This window comes from Myxine glutinosa, chromosome 1 (assembly GCF_964187855.1).
Source record: "Myxine glutinosa chromosome 1, kmMyxGlut1.1, whole genome shotgun sequence".
In the NCBI taxonomy this organism is placed as follows: domain Eukaryota; kingdom Metazoa; phylum Chordata; class Myxini; order Myxiniformes; family Myxinidae; genus Myxine; species Myxine glutinosa.
In genome coordinates, this window is record NC_136261.1 from 261,667,543 (window position 1) to 261,685,298 (window position 17,756).

At 46.7% G+C, this 17,756-nt stretch overlaps 1 protein-coding gene across 5 annotated transcripts in view; it reads right to left on the reverse strand.

Moving 5' to 3' along the window:
• Nucleotides 1–8,981: 8,981 nt before the first annotated feature.
• ALS2 (alsin Rho guanine nucleotide exchange factor ALS2) overlaps nucleotides 8,982–17,756 on the reverse strand; it is a 158,100-nt gene continuing 149,325 nt past the window's right edge. For all 5 annotated transcript variants that reach the window (XM_068130874.2, XM_068130868.2, XM_068130850.2 and 2 more), the window contains exons 32-34: nucleotides 15,112–15,261; nucleotides 12,360–12,456; nucleotides 8,982–12,261 (exon numbers count right to left, since the gene is read on the reverse strand). In XM_068130874.2, the coding sequence (XP_067986975.2) occupies nucleotides 12,223–12,261; nucleotides 12,360–12,456; nucleotides 15,112–15,261 (286 nt within the window). In that variant the 3' untranslated portion in view covers nucleotides 8,982–12,222. The remainder of the gene's footprint in view (nucleotides 12,262–12,359; nucleotides 12,457–15,111; nucleotides 15,262–17,756) is intronic.

The window sequence follows — 17,756 nt, forward strand, 5'->3', positions numbered from 1 at the left end:
CATATTAATATAGCAGTATTGGAAACTTGAATATACTAGTATACCGAGGGAAGGAAAAGAAAAATAGTGTGTGTGTGTGTTATCACCAACAAATGGAAGGCGTTTACAATCCTTAAATGCAACATTTAACGGACGCTTTGATGCAGTCGGTGCGCCTGGAACAGTGGAACGTATGACGTCAAGACATACTTGGCCAGGAAATAGGTTTTAACTTTTAACCTCAGTAGCGTATGAGTGATTGTGTTCTCCTTTGTCCTTACGGCTGTTTCTAAAGCAATTGGTTATTTTATATAAATTCATTGTGCGGCGATACCGGTATCGACCTGTGCCGATTACCGATACTGTATATGTTGGCGTCGCACGTGCCAATATCGGGCACGAGAGCTAGTTTTATCGTCATTTTTGCACACGGAGTCCGTTACGTCGATTTTTACTGAGCTACCGGGGCCAGTAAATAAGTAACCTTTAAATCGCGACATAAATTCGAGAATGTAATGTGTGTAGTTTTAGACGACATATGTTAAGATGGGTAAGAGTCATGTTTTGCCTGTTTTAGATCTGGCAACATTGAGCATATGACGTCGGTAGGGCAGTTCCAAGATGGCAGCTCCCTAAGAAGCATGCACCAGGAAGGAGCAAACGTTCTGTCATACGTTTCTTGGGAAGTGAGGGTGTGAATCCCAGTGAAATCCATCGCAGAATGAAAATGCAATATGGTGACGCATGTTTATCGCTGCAGCAGGTGTACGACTGGGATAGGAAGTTTAAAAGTGGAGTGTCCAGTGTGGCAGACGCTGCTTGCTCATGCTGGCCTCACACAGTCGACACACCAGAAATGATTGCAGGAGTTGAGCGCGTGCCAAGCGAAAACCGTCACATTACGCTGGATTAAGTTGTCTCCGAATTGAACATTAGCCATGGTTCAGCACACCATATCATTCACAACGTGCTGGGGTTCCACCAAGTGTCTGCAAGGTGGGTGCCCAGACAACTCACACCTGAACTGAAAGAACTGCGAGTGGACGTATGTGAAGAACTTCTGCGACATTACGAAACAAAAGGGGATGCTTTCTTACAGCGCGTAGTGACTGGGGATGAAAGCTGGGTCCACTACTTTCAGCCAGAAACTAAGAGGGCAAGCAAAGAGTGGCGCCATTCAACTTCACCGAAGCCCAAAAAAATCCGCACACAGCCGTCTGCTGGAAAAGTGATACTGACGCTCTTCTGGGATAGCCGAGGTCCACTTGTCGAGCAGTACATTGCCAGAGGGACCACAGCCACCAGTGCATCATACTGCAACCTCCTCAAAAATCATCTGAAACCAGCAATCAGATCAAAATGCCATGGTCTACTCACTACCGGTGTTTTGCTGCAGCATGACAATGCTCAGCCCCATACTACCCGCGCTACAGCTGCAACAACCGAGGACCTGCATTTTGAGTGTCTTCCTCATCCACCCTACTCACCAGACCTCGCCCCTTCTGATTACCACATATTTGGGCCACTTAGAGAGGCGCTTGGTGGAACCACTTTCCGATCTGACGAAGAGATCCAAGAGGCTGTGGACGAATGGCTACACAAGCAGCCAAAATATATTTTTTATAGAGGAATCCAGGCCTGAGTAAAGCGCTGGAAAAATCACTTATTGTAAAGCACTTGACTGCCCTTCGTATAATATTTACTGACCTGGCCAGCCGAGCATTCAACAACACAACAACATGCATTTTAAGGCAATTTTCCCTGCGAGAGCAGGGGTTAGCCTTGCGGTCCCCATTACAATCTTCTCCATTTTACTCTATTTTCTGCATCTCCCCTTGTTAACCCCATTGCCCGCATTTCTTCTTCCACCATCTTTAGCCAAGTCTTTCTCGGTCTTCCCCATCTTCCACTTCCTTCTACATTCATTTCCATCACTCTTCTCAACCAGTCACTTTCATCCTTCCTCAACACATGACCAAACCATCTCAACCTGTTCCTCTTCACAGCATCAATCACAGGCTCTATTCCCATCATCTTTCGCAATTCATCATTTGTCTTCCTCTCTCTCAACGATAGTCCGCACATCCACTGAACCATTCGCATTTCCACCCTTTCCAGCCTTCGTTGCGCTGCTCGACGTTCATTACCCATGTCTCGCTCCCATAAATCATAACACTTCTCACACATGCAGCATACACCTTTCCCTTCAGCTTCAACGACACTCCCCTCCTCATCAGCACGCCACTCAGTTCCCGAAACTTCTTCCATGCACATCTCACTCCAGCAACCGTTGCCGAGTCTGATCCACCTTCTCCATTCAGCATGTCTCCGATGTAGCAAAATGTTTTCACACCTTCCAGCTTCACGCCGTCTCCAAGATCCAACTCAACATTTCCTCCATCTGCAGCTCCCTCTGTGCACACCTTACATTTGAATGTAGCTGCCACACTGGTTAATGACCCTCTCAGACCACTACATTTTTGATGAACCCACTCAGCGCACATTGTACATTGAATGGAGTTCACTCCGACACCCTTCCTGCACACAGCACATGGCCACTTCCCGGTTCTTTCCACCTCACCACATGCTTTACCACTTGCCATCACCTTTGTCTTTCCGATATTCACCTTCAGACCTTTTGTCTCCATACATTCCTTCCACTTGTTCATCTTTTCCTTCAGTCCATCAATACTTTCCGCAATCAACACCAGATCATCTGCACACAACAACTCCCACGGTAAACCCTCCTTTACGTTCTGAGCCAGCACCTCCATCACAGCTACAAATAGTAGTGGACTTAGCACCGACCCCTGATGCACTCCCACCTTCACTTCAAACTCACCACTGTTCCCATCCTTCGTCCTTACAGCTGTGTGCGCTCTTTTGTACATTGCCATCACTACTCTGATCAACCATTCCTCCACTCCGAACTTCCTCAATGTCCATGTCAATACTTAACGTGGAACCCGATCGAATGCTTTCTCCAGATCAACAAACGCAAGAAACAACTTCTTCCTCTTCTCCATGTACTTCTCCTGCAACTGCCTCACAATAAAGAGCACGTCTGTTGTTCCTCTTCCTGGCATAAATCCAAACTGCATTTTGTCGATCTTCACCTTCTTCCTCATCCTCCTCTCCAACACCCTTTCCAACACCTTCAATCCATGCTCCAATAACTTTATCGCTCGGTACGAGCCACACTCCAGAGGGTCACCTTTCCCCTTGTATAGAGGGAGGAGGGTACTCAGTTCCAAATCCACTGGAATGCAGCCTTCTTTCACCACCAGATTACAGATCTGTCATTCTCTTCACACCCCAACTTCCTGCTGTCTTCAACATATCTCCCACAACTCCCGTCGGCCCTCCCGCTTTTCTACTCTTCATTGCTTTTATCGCTTCCTCAACTTCCTTCTCAGTTACCTTCTCTGCCGGTCCTAAAACTGGGTTACTCTCTATGTTGCCATCCCATTCATTCTCTGTATTCAACAGTATTTCCATATATCTTTTCCATCTTCCTTTAATTCCATCTGGGTCCACAACGATTTGTCCCACTTCATCCTTCAAGCAACTCACCCCCATCACATCACACCTCTTTCGCTATCTGTTTTGCAACCTGAATACCGCTCTCTGACCCTCTTCCAAATCCAAGCGTTCTCCGAACATTTTCCTCCATGCCTCCTGCGCCTTTGCTACCTCTTTCTTTGCAGCCTTCTTGGCTGCCTTATAACTTTCATGCTCTGCTTTTTCTGCTCCCATACCCTTCGCCTTCTGCCACTCCTTGAACTTCTTCCTCTTCTCATCAATCCTCTTTCCAACTTCGTCATCCCACCACCATGTTTGAGTGCCTCGGTGGTCCTTTTGTCCATCTACATACCTCACCAACGGCTCCCAACAGACTATCTTTCATTGACATCCAACCACTTTCAAGCTCAACCACACCATCCTCTACCCTACTCAGCCTCTATTTTAATGCTCCCTCACTGTCACCTCTTTCAACCTCCACACCTTCATTCTTGGTTGGTACTTCACCCGGCGAGCTCTCCTCGCACCTTTCACCCTTATGTCACAGACAACCAAGTGGTGCTGTGAAACAGCCTCCTCCCCCGGGATCACCTTTGTGTCCCGGAGGTGCCCCCTATCTCGCCTACGCCCCATCAGGTAGTCAACGGTTGTCATCGACCCACCTGACGTGTATGTAACAAGCTTATTATCCTCTTTCTGGAACTGAGTATTACAAATCAACAAATCAGCTCCATCAGCAAACTCCAAAATCCTTTCACTTTCTCCATTTCTCACACCATATCCGTAACCCCCATGAACTCCCTCAAAACCATCCATACTCCTTCCCACATGTCCATTTAGGTCTCCTCCTACCACAACAACTTCCTCATCTTTCACATTTTCCATCAGCTTCTCTATCGCACACCAGAACTTGTCCTTCTATTCATCGCTCCGACCAACCTGCGGAGCATATCCCGAGATGACGTTCACCAAGAGCTTTCCAATCATCATTTTCACCATCATCAACCTATCACTCACTCTGGTCACACTCACCACACTGTCTACAAAATCCTCAGAAAACAGGACACCAACACCATTCACGCCCTCCGGGCACCCTTGTGTTACGGATTCATCACTTCCGTGGGTGTATAGAGGGATTTGTGGTGGTTTGTGGTGGTTTGCATCCACTGTAAATATTTCTGATTCCATGTACTATTATTGTTTGCAAAAGGTTTATTTTCCATGAACTGTTTTCAAAAGGTAAAAAAGTTAATGGTAAAAGAAACAGGAAACCGGATCGGGAACCGGACGACGAAGAGGAAGAGGGAGAATAAAGGGCGGAGCGAGTGAGTCGGACAAGAAAGCAGAGTTGCTCCGAGTTCGGAATCGAACATTGGCGAGCAAGAGTCACTAGCGAAATTTCGGGTTTCCGGGAAAGGGATTCCTGCGACAGAGTCGTCATCGCTGTGACCGATCAACCTGCGTGCCAGGTTTTTGGCAGTGGATTCCGAGGAGAATTATCGCCGGGCCGTTACGTCTCAAGAGCGGGCCGTCGGCCATTTTAACTCGCGCAGGACTTGTGCGTCGCTCGCGGTTTCGTCTCTTTTCGACCATTTTCACCGGAATCAGACGTCGATCTGGGGCGTGTGTGTGGCGTGGCTTTTTGAAGGTTAATTTGTCCATACCCGAGGGTGTGATCTCAGTCGCCTGTAGGGCGCCTTTGGATTTCCCAGTCGCTTTGAGGGCGCCTTTGTACAGCGTCGGCTGTGTGACTATTTGCCATCCGCACGGGATTCTGGTCTCGATTGGACCTCGTTCTGGCGATCGCTGGAGCGAATCAACTTCGTCTTGAAGCCGGGAATAAGAGACATTGGGGAATGTTCTTGTTTCACTCACTTGGAGCACAGCGAGTTAAATATTACAAAACAGATGGTACCATCATAGGACATATTGATTGTACTTTTGAATACTATTGTTGTTGTACTGTTATTCTTGTGATCTTAATACAATATTTGTTCGTGAGTAACAATTGGGGTGGCTTCTCCATTGATCTTTGACACACAGAATAACACATTTTTCTGCCGTGACTCCTCTCAGGGCTCGGAGGTACACCGTGACCATGGGGTCGGGGAGCAGCACGTAACACTTGCCACACAAACTTGTATTTCTGTCCCTGCCTACCCTTCACCATTCTCACACCACTTCCCTTCCATCTCGTCTCCTGCACACAACATATGTCCACTCTTCTTCTGACCAATACATCCACCACTTCTCCTGATCTCCCCGTCATTGTCCCTACATTCCATGTCCCAAACCTCAGAAACCGATCTCCACTTCGGGCTGTACCCTGCCCATACAGTCACGTGAAAAAGTAAGTACACCCCATGTAAAGTTTTGACTTTTTCATCATATTTCAACACACAGCTATTTGATCTTCATTTCAACAATATTGATAGATAAAGGTGATATAATATAACAAATATCATGAAACATTTACATTTTGTAGTCCATTGTATAATTTAAATAAACATAAATGCAAATTTCGCATGTGGAAAAAGTAAGTACACCCCAACATTTATCACCACTTCAAATACCTTAAATTAGAATCAGGTGCACCAGCTCGGGTGCAAATGATTAGAACATCGTCAGAGAGGATCTTGGAGGAATCTGTCTTATTTAAACCTCAGACATTTAGTTTGGTTTGCTCTTTGTTGTTGAAGTGGGCGGCATCACCATGCCGAGATCAAAAGAGCTCTCTGAGGCCTTCAGAAAGAAGGTTATAGATGCCGACGAGTCTGAGAAGGGATTTAAAAAGATCTCCAAACAATTTGAAATCCATCATTCCACTGTCCAGAAGATCATCTACAAGTGGAGAAAATTCCAAACAACTGCCAACTTGTTCAGGCCAGGCCGCCCCATCAAGTTCAGTCCGAGAGCAGACCGCAAGATGCTGAAAGAAGTCTCGAAGAACCCCAGAATGTCATCACGGGACCTACAGGTAGCTCTTGCCATTGTTGATGTCAAAGTGCACGAGTCTACCATTAGAAAGAGGCTGCACAAATTTGATCTACACGGGAGGTGTGTCAGGAGGAAACCTTTGCTGTCCAGAAGGAACATCAGGGCAAGACTAAAGTTTGCCAATGAACACCCAGGCAAAGACCAGCACTTCTGGAACAATGTGCTCTGGACAGATGAGTCAAAGGTAGAGCTATTTGGCCACAGTACCAGAAGACATGTTTGGCGAAAACCAAAGACAGCATTTGAACACAAGAATCCGATACCATCTGTGAAGCATGGTGGTGGAAATATTATGGTTTGGGGCAGCTTTGCTGCATAAGGGCCTGGGCAGCTCATCATCATAGAATCCACTATGAATTCTTCATTGTACCAGAGGGTGCTTGAGGATAATGTGAGGCCATCTGTCGGAGAGTTGAAGCTCAACCGAAGTTGGACCTTGCAACATGACAATGACCCTAAACATAGCCAGTAAATCCACCAAGGAATGGCTGAAAATAAAGAAATGGAGGGTTCTGGAATGGCCAAGTCAAAGCCTGGATCTAAATCCCATCGCGATGTTGTGGGGGGATTTGAAACGAGCTGTGCATGTAAGAAACCCCTCAAACATCACACAGCTGAAATAATTCTGCATGGAGGAGTGGGCAAAAATTTCTCCCAGTCGATGTCAGAGACTGGTAGACAGTTATAAGAAACGCCTACTTGAGGTTGTTTCTGCCAAAGGGGGCAATACCACCTATTAGAGCCAAGGGTATACTTACTTTTTCCACATGCAAAATTTGCATTTATGTTTATTTAAATTATCCAATGGACTACAAAATGTAAATGTTTCATGATATTTGTTGTATTATATCACCTTCATCTTTCAATATTGTTGAAATGAAGATAAAATAGCTGTATGTTGAAATATGTTGAAAAAGTCAAAACTTTACATGGGGTGTACTTACTTTTTCATGTGACTGTATGCAGTTGTAATTGTCATGGTTCTCTTTTTGAGGCAATGTTTTTATGGCCGGATGCCCTTCCTGACGCCAACCCTCTTAGTCGCCTCTTACGACACGCAGGGATACGGTGTACCTATTCTAAACCAGGGTACACACCGGGATAGCCGAGCACTCACCTGCTAATTAATGGTCATCGACTGTTGTCTAGAAATTACCCTGCAAGAATGAGGTAAGTGAAGGACAAAACTGAGCCCTTTTACTGTCTTTATCAACCATATGCTGTGTCGTACAAAGTTTTTTGCCATTAATTTGTAAATATCGAGTGCATGATATAGGCTGTGAATTAATGTGTCAATGATGTGTACATCACATATGAACATGCAATGGACCATTCCGTATTTTTGGAACCTGCTTAAAAAAAAAAAAAAAATTGACCAATATACCACTATATATTGCCTGGTATGAGCTGACCTATATATAGATATCCGGAAAAATTGATCGACGGAACTGAATCCCCATCTCTCAATGAATGAATATGAATGAATGATCGTTTTAAGGCCATTTTCCCCACTAGAGCGGGGGTTAGCCTTGCGGGCCCCATGACAATCATGGTTCCCTGTTTTGAGGCAATGTTTTTATGGCCGGATGCCCTTCCTGACGCCAACCCTTGGTCACGCTCTTACGATGCGCAGGGATACGGTGTACCTATTCTAAATCGGGGTACACACCGTGATCATTCATCCCAGCAAGCTGGTACTCGATTTGCCGACCTCGGAAGGATGACAGGCTGAGTCAACCCCCCCTGGCGTTAATTCAGCGATCGACCGGGATTCGAACCCAGGATCCTAGGACCCAAGCCGGCACCCTAACCGCTAAGCCAATACCAGGCTTTAATCAACACCAGGCTCTCAATGGTGAAGAAGTACTATTAAATTATATCTGGATCTGATTCTTCAGGAAAATCGAATCAATTAGTCCTTTTCACAAACCCAACCTCTCCACCAAGTTTTGTCCGAATCCATCCATAACTTTTTGAGATATCCTGCTCATAAACAAACAAGCATACAGAAGTGAAAACCATCTCCGTCCACCTTTGGAGGCAGAGGTAATAAGACTTCATGTAGCAATAAGGAATGCAGAAAACGTTTGAGAAAAGCATTTTGTGTTATGAAAAGTGATAATCTGCATAAATACATGATAGGAAGACTGATATTTTCATTACACCTCATTAACGTCTGCTTTCCAATATTTGGGGAATGGCAGTAGGGAAAGGGAGAGATGAGGAAATGCACAATTGTGATCAAATCAAATGTCCAGTTTCTCAACCATTAACCAGCCAGCACTTCAAATGGATGTGGGCCATTTGAGTTTAGACACTTCCTCTGGACGATGTATTTGAAACCGATTGTGTGGTGGTCAGATACAAAACAGTGGTCAGATGAAGCATTAAACACGAGGAACAAAAACTGATCGATTAATGAGCAGAGCACAATAGAAACAAATTAATACAAGTTAGATGAAACTCATTTTGACATTAGTCAATTTTTGTTGTCAATGGCACAATTTATTTGCCATTACGATTGAACCAAAGCACCTCAAAACGGGAATCAAATTGATCGTATCAACTTAAATCGAGGAACAGTGACCATATATGCTTGCATGTACATTGAACATATGTAGATTACATTCAAGCTTGAGAAGGACAACTTTGCTCAAAGGAAAATAAGTCGGAAGAAAAACAAAACAATCGATGAACAATGCAGCAAAGAATGCTTGGAAGCATTATAGAAATACCCTAAAGGAAGAGAAATACTGAATCATCCTTGAAGTGCTTGTAACTTTCAAAGCATATTCCTGATAGACGATGACAAGCGACATGTGCACCACAATCCGACAGGCGCGATTGGCGTACTAACCGTATTCAAAAATGTAAACAACATCATAAATAGGTGCAGCAATGATAAATTAACACAAATAGAATGTCACCAAAGAACAGGCTCAAAAAAGTTTCACATTAGCATTTTAAATCAAAATAAGTTTCTATTTTTAATTATAAAATCTGCTTATTACTAATTTTACAAACCAACTACCGTACAAAGCTGGTTACATGTGAGGAAACCAGCAATGACCCCTTTTTTTTAATCCAAAGAACGTTCACCTCGTTTCTGTGCAATATCATTGTGTTGCATGTAGAAGACAATGTGATCACAAAAACACAGCAAGTCAGATGATGGGACATGTCGGAGAAAATGCCACAGGATTGGACTCGTTGGGGGAAATGCCACAGGATTGGACTCGTTGGGGGAAATGCCACAGGATTGGACTCGTTGGGGGAAATGCCACAGGATTGGACTCGTTGGGGGAAATGCCACAGGATTGGACTCGTTGGGGGAAATGCCACAGGATTGGACTCGTTGGGGGAAATGCCACAGGATTGGACTCGTTGGGGGAAATGCCACAGGATTGGACTCGTTGGGGGAAATGCCACAGGATTGGACTCGTTGGGGGAAATGCCACAGGATTGGACTCGTTGGGGGAAATGCCACAGGATTGGACTCGTTGGGGGAAATGCCACAGGATTGGACTCGTTGGGGGAAATGCCACAGGATTGGACTCGTTGGGGGAAATGCCACAGGATTGGACTCGTTGGGGGAAATGCCACAGGATTGGACTCGTTGGGGGAAATGCCACAGGATTGGACTAATTGGGGGGGGGGGGGTGCCAGAGGCTTGGACTAATTGGGGAGGGGAGGGGGTGCCAGAGGATTGGACTAATTGGGGGAAAATGCCAGAGGCTTGGACTAATTGGGGGGAATGCCAGAGGCTAGGACCAATTGGGGGGGAATGCCAGAGGCTTGGACTAATTGGGGGTGGGGGGTGCCAGAGGCTTGGACTAATTGGGGAGGGGAGGGGGTGGCAGAGGATTGGACTAATTGGGGGGAAATGCCAGAGGCTTGGACTAATTGGGGGGAAGTGCCAGAGGCTTGGACTAATTGGGGGGAAATGCCAGAGGCTTGGACTAATTGGGGGGAAATGCCAGAGGCTTGGACTAATTGGGGGGAAATGCCAGAGGCTTGGACTAATTGGGGGGAAATGCCAGAGGCTTGGACTAATTGGGGGGAAATGCCAGAGGCTTGGACTAATTGGGGGGAATGCCAAAGGCTAGGACCAATTGGGGGGGAATGCCAGAGGCTTGGACTAATTGGGGTGGGGGGGTGCCAGAGGATTGGACTAATTGTGGGGAAATGCCAGAGGCTTGGACTAATTGGGGGGGGGGGGGGGGGAGGGGAGTGCCAGAGGATTGGCCTAATCGGGGGAAAATGCCAGAGGATTGGACTAATTGGGGGGGAATGCCAGAGGCTTGGACTAATTGGGGGTGGGGGGGTGCCGAGGCTTGGACTAATTGTGGGGAAATGCCAGAGGCTTGGACTAATTGGGGGGGGGGGGGGGAGTGCCAGAGGATTGGCCTAATCGGGGGAAAATGCCAGAGGATTGGACTAATTGGGGGGGAATGCCAGAGGCTTGGACTAATTGGGGGTGGGAGGGGTGCCAGAGGATTGGACTAATTGTGGGGAAATGCCAGAGGCTTGGACTAATTAGGGGGGGGGGGGGGGAGTGCCAGAGGATTGGCCTAATCGGGGTAAAATGCCAGAGGATTGGACTAATTGGGGGGGAATGCCAGAGGCTTGGACTAATTGGGGGTGGGGGGGTGCCAGAGGATTGGACTAATTGTGGGGAAATGCCAGAGGCCTGGACTAATTGGGGGGGGGGGGGGGGGAGTGCCAGAGGATTGGCCTAATAGGGGGGAAATGCCAGAGGATTGGCCTAATTGGGGGGAAATGCCAGAGGATTGGACTAATTGGGGGGAAATGTCAGATGATTGGACTAATTGGGGGGGGGGGGAAATGCCAGGGGCTTGGACTAATTGGGGGGGGGGGGGGTCCAGAGGATTGGACTAATTGGGGGGAAATGCCAGAGGATTGGACAAATTTGGGGGAAATGCCAAAGGATTGGACAAATTGGGGAAAATGCCGGAGGATTGGACAAATTGGGGAAAATTCCAGAAGATTGGACTAATTGGGGAAAATGCCAGAGGATTGGACTAATTTGGGAAAATGCCAGAGGATTGGACTAATTTGGGAAAATGCCAGAGGATTGGACTAATCGGGGGGAAATGCCAGAGGATTGGCCTAATTGGGGGGAAATGCCAGAGGATTGGACTAATTGGGGGGAAATGCCAGAGGATTGGACTAATTGGGGGGTGGGGGGGGAAATGCCAGGGGCTTGGACTAATTGGGGGGGGGGGGGTTCCAGAGGATTGGACTAATTGGGGGGAAATGCCAGAGGATTGGACAAATTTGGGGGAAATGGCAAAGGATTGGACAAATTGGGGAAAATGCCGGAGGAGTGGACAAATTGGGGAAAATTCCAGAGGATTGGACTAATTGGGGAAAATGCCAGAGGATTGGACTAATTTGGGAAAATGCCAGAGGATTGGACTAATTGGGGGGAAATGTCAAAGTATTGCAAGGATTGGGGGAAATGCCAGAGAATTGGACGTGTAGAGGAAAATAGCATAGGATAGGACATGCAGGGGAAGATGCCAGAGGACAGGATGTGTAGGGGAAAATTCCATAGGAGAATATATGTCGGGGAAAACTCACAATTCTGCCATTTGGACAGTCTGAAAACTTACGGAGAAGGCAGACTTGCCCATAACAAAGAGTTCCACACTGTCACAAAGCCTACATCTCGTAATTTCTTGGGTGATATAATCCAACTGGTCATGTCAACCTCTCCTTGTGTATCTGGAAGTAACATGCCTGGACACAAAGGATGGAAACGAAATTGCAATACAAATCAAATGCTGCGGATGTGTGTAGATAGTAAAGTCGTGAAGGTATGCAATATTGTCGCTTACCTTAAGAGTGGTGAACATGATCCCTTGCTCACCATGTTGCACAAAAGGATCCATGAGATCCTCGATCAGATGAATCTCAGAACCTAAGTTTCGAATTCTGCAGGGAAATGCAAAAGACAAACATCAAGATTAGTTTCAAAATCGGATTTATCTGCAAGAAGCAATTTTGACAATACGTGAATTAGCTTCCAATTTTGATTTGAACGCTTGTGCTTGGTAGGATAGTACGATGTGCTACACGACAAATAAACCTTCCATTTTCTCAGTGAAAGTTTAAAGCAGAGTCAGACTTTTCGGGCAATTATTATAATCACGGAGACCTGAAGCAAAGGCCACATAAAATTAAGTGAGATGTGCGTGGCTAATGGTTGGAGTGATGTAATGGGTTTTTTTTTTTTTTTTGTTTTTTTTGTATACAAGATCGAGGCTCGTGAAAGAGCGAACATTAATCACACAGAAAGACAAACCGACACAAAAACATATAACATCGGGAGCGGTAGACAAGATGGGGAGAGAGGGGGAAGGACACAAACACAACATTTGAGAGCAGGGACCGAGAGACATGGAGACATCGAGAGATCTGAGAGAGGGCGAGTGCTTTGGGGTAGGGGGCATGGGAAGGGGGGGGGGGGGTGGGAGAGGTATAAAACATATGGACACGACCAGGACTTCCAGGAAAGAAGTTGGAATTTCAAACAAGGTGGATCTGGAGTGAATTAGCGGGGGTAGAAAAGATCAAGGTTTTGGATGGGGGAAGATAAGAGATGGTGGTGAACAGCTGTTTTAAAGACCTGGAGGGAGGAGTGGGATTGAAGGGAGTGAGGGAGTTTGTTCCAGAGGCGGGAGAAAAGAGGAATGAAAGAGTGAAGGTGAGCAGAGAGCCGAGATTTCGGCAGTTTAACCATCACAGGGTTGCTGGCAAATCTTGTGCGACCTGTAGGAATATTTGGGGGACAGAGCTCAGAGAGAGCTGGGGGTGCAAGGCCGGAGAGGAGTCGGTAGAAGACAGAAAGACCACCTACCTGCCTGCGGTGAGTGAGTGAAAGGCCCTCGGAGTTAGCTTCATCGCGGGAGATTCCAATAATTCTGAAAGCTTTGGTTTCAACAGCGTGAAGCCGAGCTAGGTGTGAGGCAGGAGCACCGGCCCATAGGGGAGAACAGTATTCCATTGAGCTGCGGATGAAAGCCTTGTATGTGGTGAGGAGCTCAGGTGTGCCGAGGAAGGACTTCGCAAAAAGGAGGATGCCCAGTCGGCGACTGGCTTTGAAGGCCAGCTTGGAAATGTGGTTTTCCCAAGAAAGATCATGGCAGATAGTGAGACCCAAAAGCTTGTGCGACAGAACTTCTTGGAGAGGATTGTTGAGAAAGTAGATGGGAGGGTTGTCCAGTCGATCTTTTCGGAGAGACATAGCAAGAGTGTGAGATTTGTCAGGATTGAAAGACATGTTCCACTTGTTTGACCAGTCTGTGATTTTGTCCAAGTCTTCAGAGAGTGAGGAGGCTGCAGACTGCCGATCTGAGGGAAGAGGAATGGAGCGGCAGAGAGTGGAGTCATCAGTAAAGAGATAGAGAGGATTTTCAAGAGAGTCGGAGAGATCATTGATGAAGACCAGAAAAAGCACAGGGCCCAGAACACTGCCTTGGGGAACTCCCGCCTGAACAGGAAGAGGAGATGAGAGAACCCCATTCAGGGCCACACGTTGATGACGACTAGAGAGGAAGTCAGCCAGCCATGCGTGGAGATTTCCATGGATACCAAAGGAGGAGAGTTTGGTGAGCAGAGCGGGGTGCCAGACCGTATCGAAGGCACGTGATATGTCGAGGGAGACAGCTCTAATTTCCTGTTTGGCATTGAGGACCTCCATCCATTGTTGAGACAGCAGAAGCAGCATGTCCAGAGTAGAGTGACCTGGTCTGAAACCAAATTGATGCTCAGAGATCAAGCCATTGGAGAAGAGGAAAGATTTCATATCCGAAGCAATGATGGCGTCCGCTCCGAGTCTTGGAGGTCGGTGGTTCAAACCCCGGCTGAGTCACTGAAGACTTGAAAAATGGTACATGCTGCTTCCTTGCTTGACATTCAGCATTTAAAAGGTTAACAGCATGGACAATCCCCACAAGTTGGCATTCACGGGGAGGAGGAAATTCCTCCTTAGGGAATGCCCTGCTGAGTGGTGAGAAAAACTGCGTCAATGTGACGTCGCTGGTACCAAGAATGCCCCAGGAAATTACGGCACTTCTCCCAAACTCAGTGGCTGTGTCACTAACAGTCCTGTGTTGTGGCTCACGTATTCATCTATGTGTGTGTATGTGTATGTGTGTGTGTGTGTGTGTGTGTGTGTGTGTGTGTGTGTGTGTGTGTGTGTGTCAGCTCCACTACGAGCCTTAGATCCTGGAAAAGAAACAAAAATCATGATAGAAAAGCTTGATGTTCAAAAAATAAATAGTCCAACTATAGTACAGAACAATCATAGGTTGCCCTGTTTGCTGTTCCCATTTGAACACAGCTCATGGTGTGATGATCCCAAATTAAAAGCCCACAAATCACATTCATTTTCCCTTGTTCTACTGATGTCTTCACAGTTTCACGCAAAGGTAGGTCTCCCAAAGCCCCCTTTTATGCCTGAAGTCCTTCCTGTTTTAAATGAACTTTCAAGAGCATGATGCGTACTGCAGGAAAAAAAATATGGAAAAAGAATGGACAAAGCCATAGGTTCACAGAGCACACAGCAAGGAGCCAACATATCCATACCTTGCTCGCAAGACAACGTACAGGAAAACAGGAAAAAGATCATCCATGGACCACACGTAGCCTGTCTGCACAACACCTTCCAGGCTCTGATTTATCTGTTCAAACGTTTTCTGGATCACTGTTAGCTTCTCGGATGGTGTGAATGTAGTGCTGGAGACAGATAAACATGGTGGTTATAGAGATAAGACCCAACAAAACCAACCAATTATCATGACACAGCACAACAATAGCAGCATACTAGGCCGACAGGGACATCCGTGACGTCATAGGAATGACATACTCACATTAGTACAAGACACACCAACTTTTTATTTTTCTTTCAATTTTGTGTCGCTCGACTGAAGCGCACTTGCTCCATTTGTCATTCAAGTTACTGTTAGTAAAACAGAAGTTTTCCAAATGCTCCTTCAGCCACGTCTCGGTTGCTTCAGTCAATTCCTTGTCGACGAATAATCCACCATGCAGGTGCAATTTCAAATGTTGCAACAGGTAAGAGTCACTTAATAGTCTACTTGCCAAGCCTATAGAGCCCTCTTGTGAACCCGGAAATGTTGAGTACCCCAACGTTTTAAGTTAGAAATGTACAGTATGGGTCCCCAGCACTTAGAAACTGCCGGATGCTAACTTGCATATGTTGGGCAATTAGCAAAATTATCATTAATAGCATTAACCCTATCAAACATAGGGTTAGAGCACCGGACAACTGGGACACTGAAATTTCTGTTTCGCTCTATTGCTCCGTTTGAATGCTTTGTGTGAGCAAACTATTTGAAGGATCTGTATGAAATTTGGACATAATACACTTAGACAGATATGCTTTCCGTGAGTGTTCTTATAAAAATTTCCTGCGATTAAAGTTTCATGTGAAAAAAGGGATGTAAAAGCCGTGCATTTTTTTTCACCCAACATTTTTTTGCGCGGTTAGTGCCCCTACTCTCATGTTGAGCTACAGTTTCAATGTTAGTGTTTATTTGAACAGATCGTAACCTGGCACATTCAACGCACTAAGCCCCATCTCGCGAGCTGCTATAGTTTTTGAGATATTGAGTATTTAGATTAATTTTTAGTCTGGCTATGGGTGGATTGTTTCATCACCCCTACCCTAATAGCTCACAGGTTCTGGCGAGCAGAAAGAGAGGGTGATTGGATGCTGCAACAACACTGCCTTGAAGAGATGCTGCCCTATTTCTTTGCTGCCGGTCATCACCACTACGCAAGATGGATCACATGGCATCTGCGCGACATGCAGTACCTTCCTGCTACTGCCAAGGATGACCTTTACGCTGGAAGCCATGTGTGCCGCCACTCTGATGGTGCAGCTGCAGTGAGTGGAGACATGTTTGGGGAGCAGACATGCATCAAGCAAGGGAAGGGAGTAGGAGGCATGAAGGGCATCTCCACCAACCCTGAGCAGGTCGCCGTGTGGATCCAATCTTTCGGCATCTGCTCCTATCTCTCCAAGTCATTGGATGAGATTTACGACGATGCTGAAGCACCGGACAAGACAATGAAGCCAAACAGACGCAAAGAAGAGGGTATAGGACGGCGGGAATTGGACGCGGAGGACCGGGCTAAAATCCCGAGAGTGCTACAGGAAAACTCCCATCCACTCACCATAGAGACCACGACCCTCCACCATATCATAAATGGCCAGGTGGCAGATGAAAAGGTGAATGTGCAAGATGCATTGAAGATCGGACAGGACATGAGCACACTGTTCTCTTCATCACTTCCTGAGAGATTTCATGCGCCCATCTCAAATAAGGTGGTGACAATGACATTCACCAAAAAAAGAGTGAAGGTCAATGCGAAGATCATATGTGACCTTGAGGCGTTGTTTGCTCGGCTGCTGGTGGTGGGGAGCAAGAGAAGAATGGAGCTCTCTGCCCTCTTTGACTACGAGCTCGGCCCGGTCCCTGCATCCATCATCGATGAGTATGGATGCCTCAGGAAGGGTAACAAGTCTGTGATCGTCCAGCATCTTGGAATCCTTGCCCCCAACCCCACCCACCACATGTTGTACTCGTTGATGCATCGCAGCCCATCTACCACGTGGTGTGGCCATCGTCAGGCACTGTGGCTGACCTCGCAGCCAGCATGGGGCGCTGGCTTAATCGCTACATCACCGAAACATTTGTCATCTTTGTCCGGTATGAGCATGTCTCTGCCAAAGACCACGACAGGCAGAGAAGAGCTGGGGAGAGCTCAACAGAGTACCGACTCTCACTGACAACCCCTCTACCTAGCCGCGACAAAGTGATGACGAACAAGACAAACAAACGGAGACTGGGTGAGCTCCTGTGCACACAGAGCATAGGAGATCACATCAAGATGGTCAGCAAAGCAGACAGTATTGTCACTCATGACGAGGCTGACGTCTCCCTCATCTCATACATGTTGGATGCAGCCAGTCGCGGAGCTGAAACTGTCCGCATTCTCAGCGACGACACTGATGTTTTCGTACTCATGGTCTATTGGTGCTGGAAGGTGGGTATCACATGTAACCTGCAGATGGAGAGATGGGATGGCACTATTCTCAACATCAATTCGACAGTAGAGAATCTCGGTGAGCAGTGTCGCTCCATCCTGGCTATGCATGCTCTCTCCGGATGTGACACCACCTCCTATCCCGCGGGGAAAGGGAA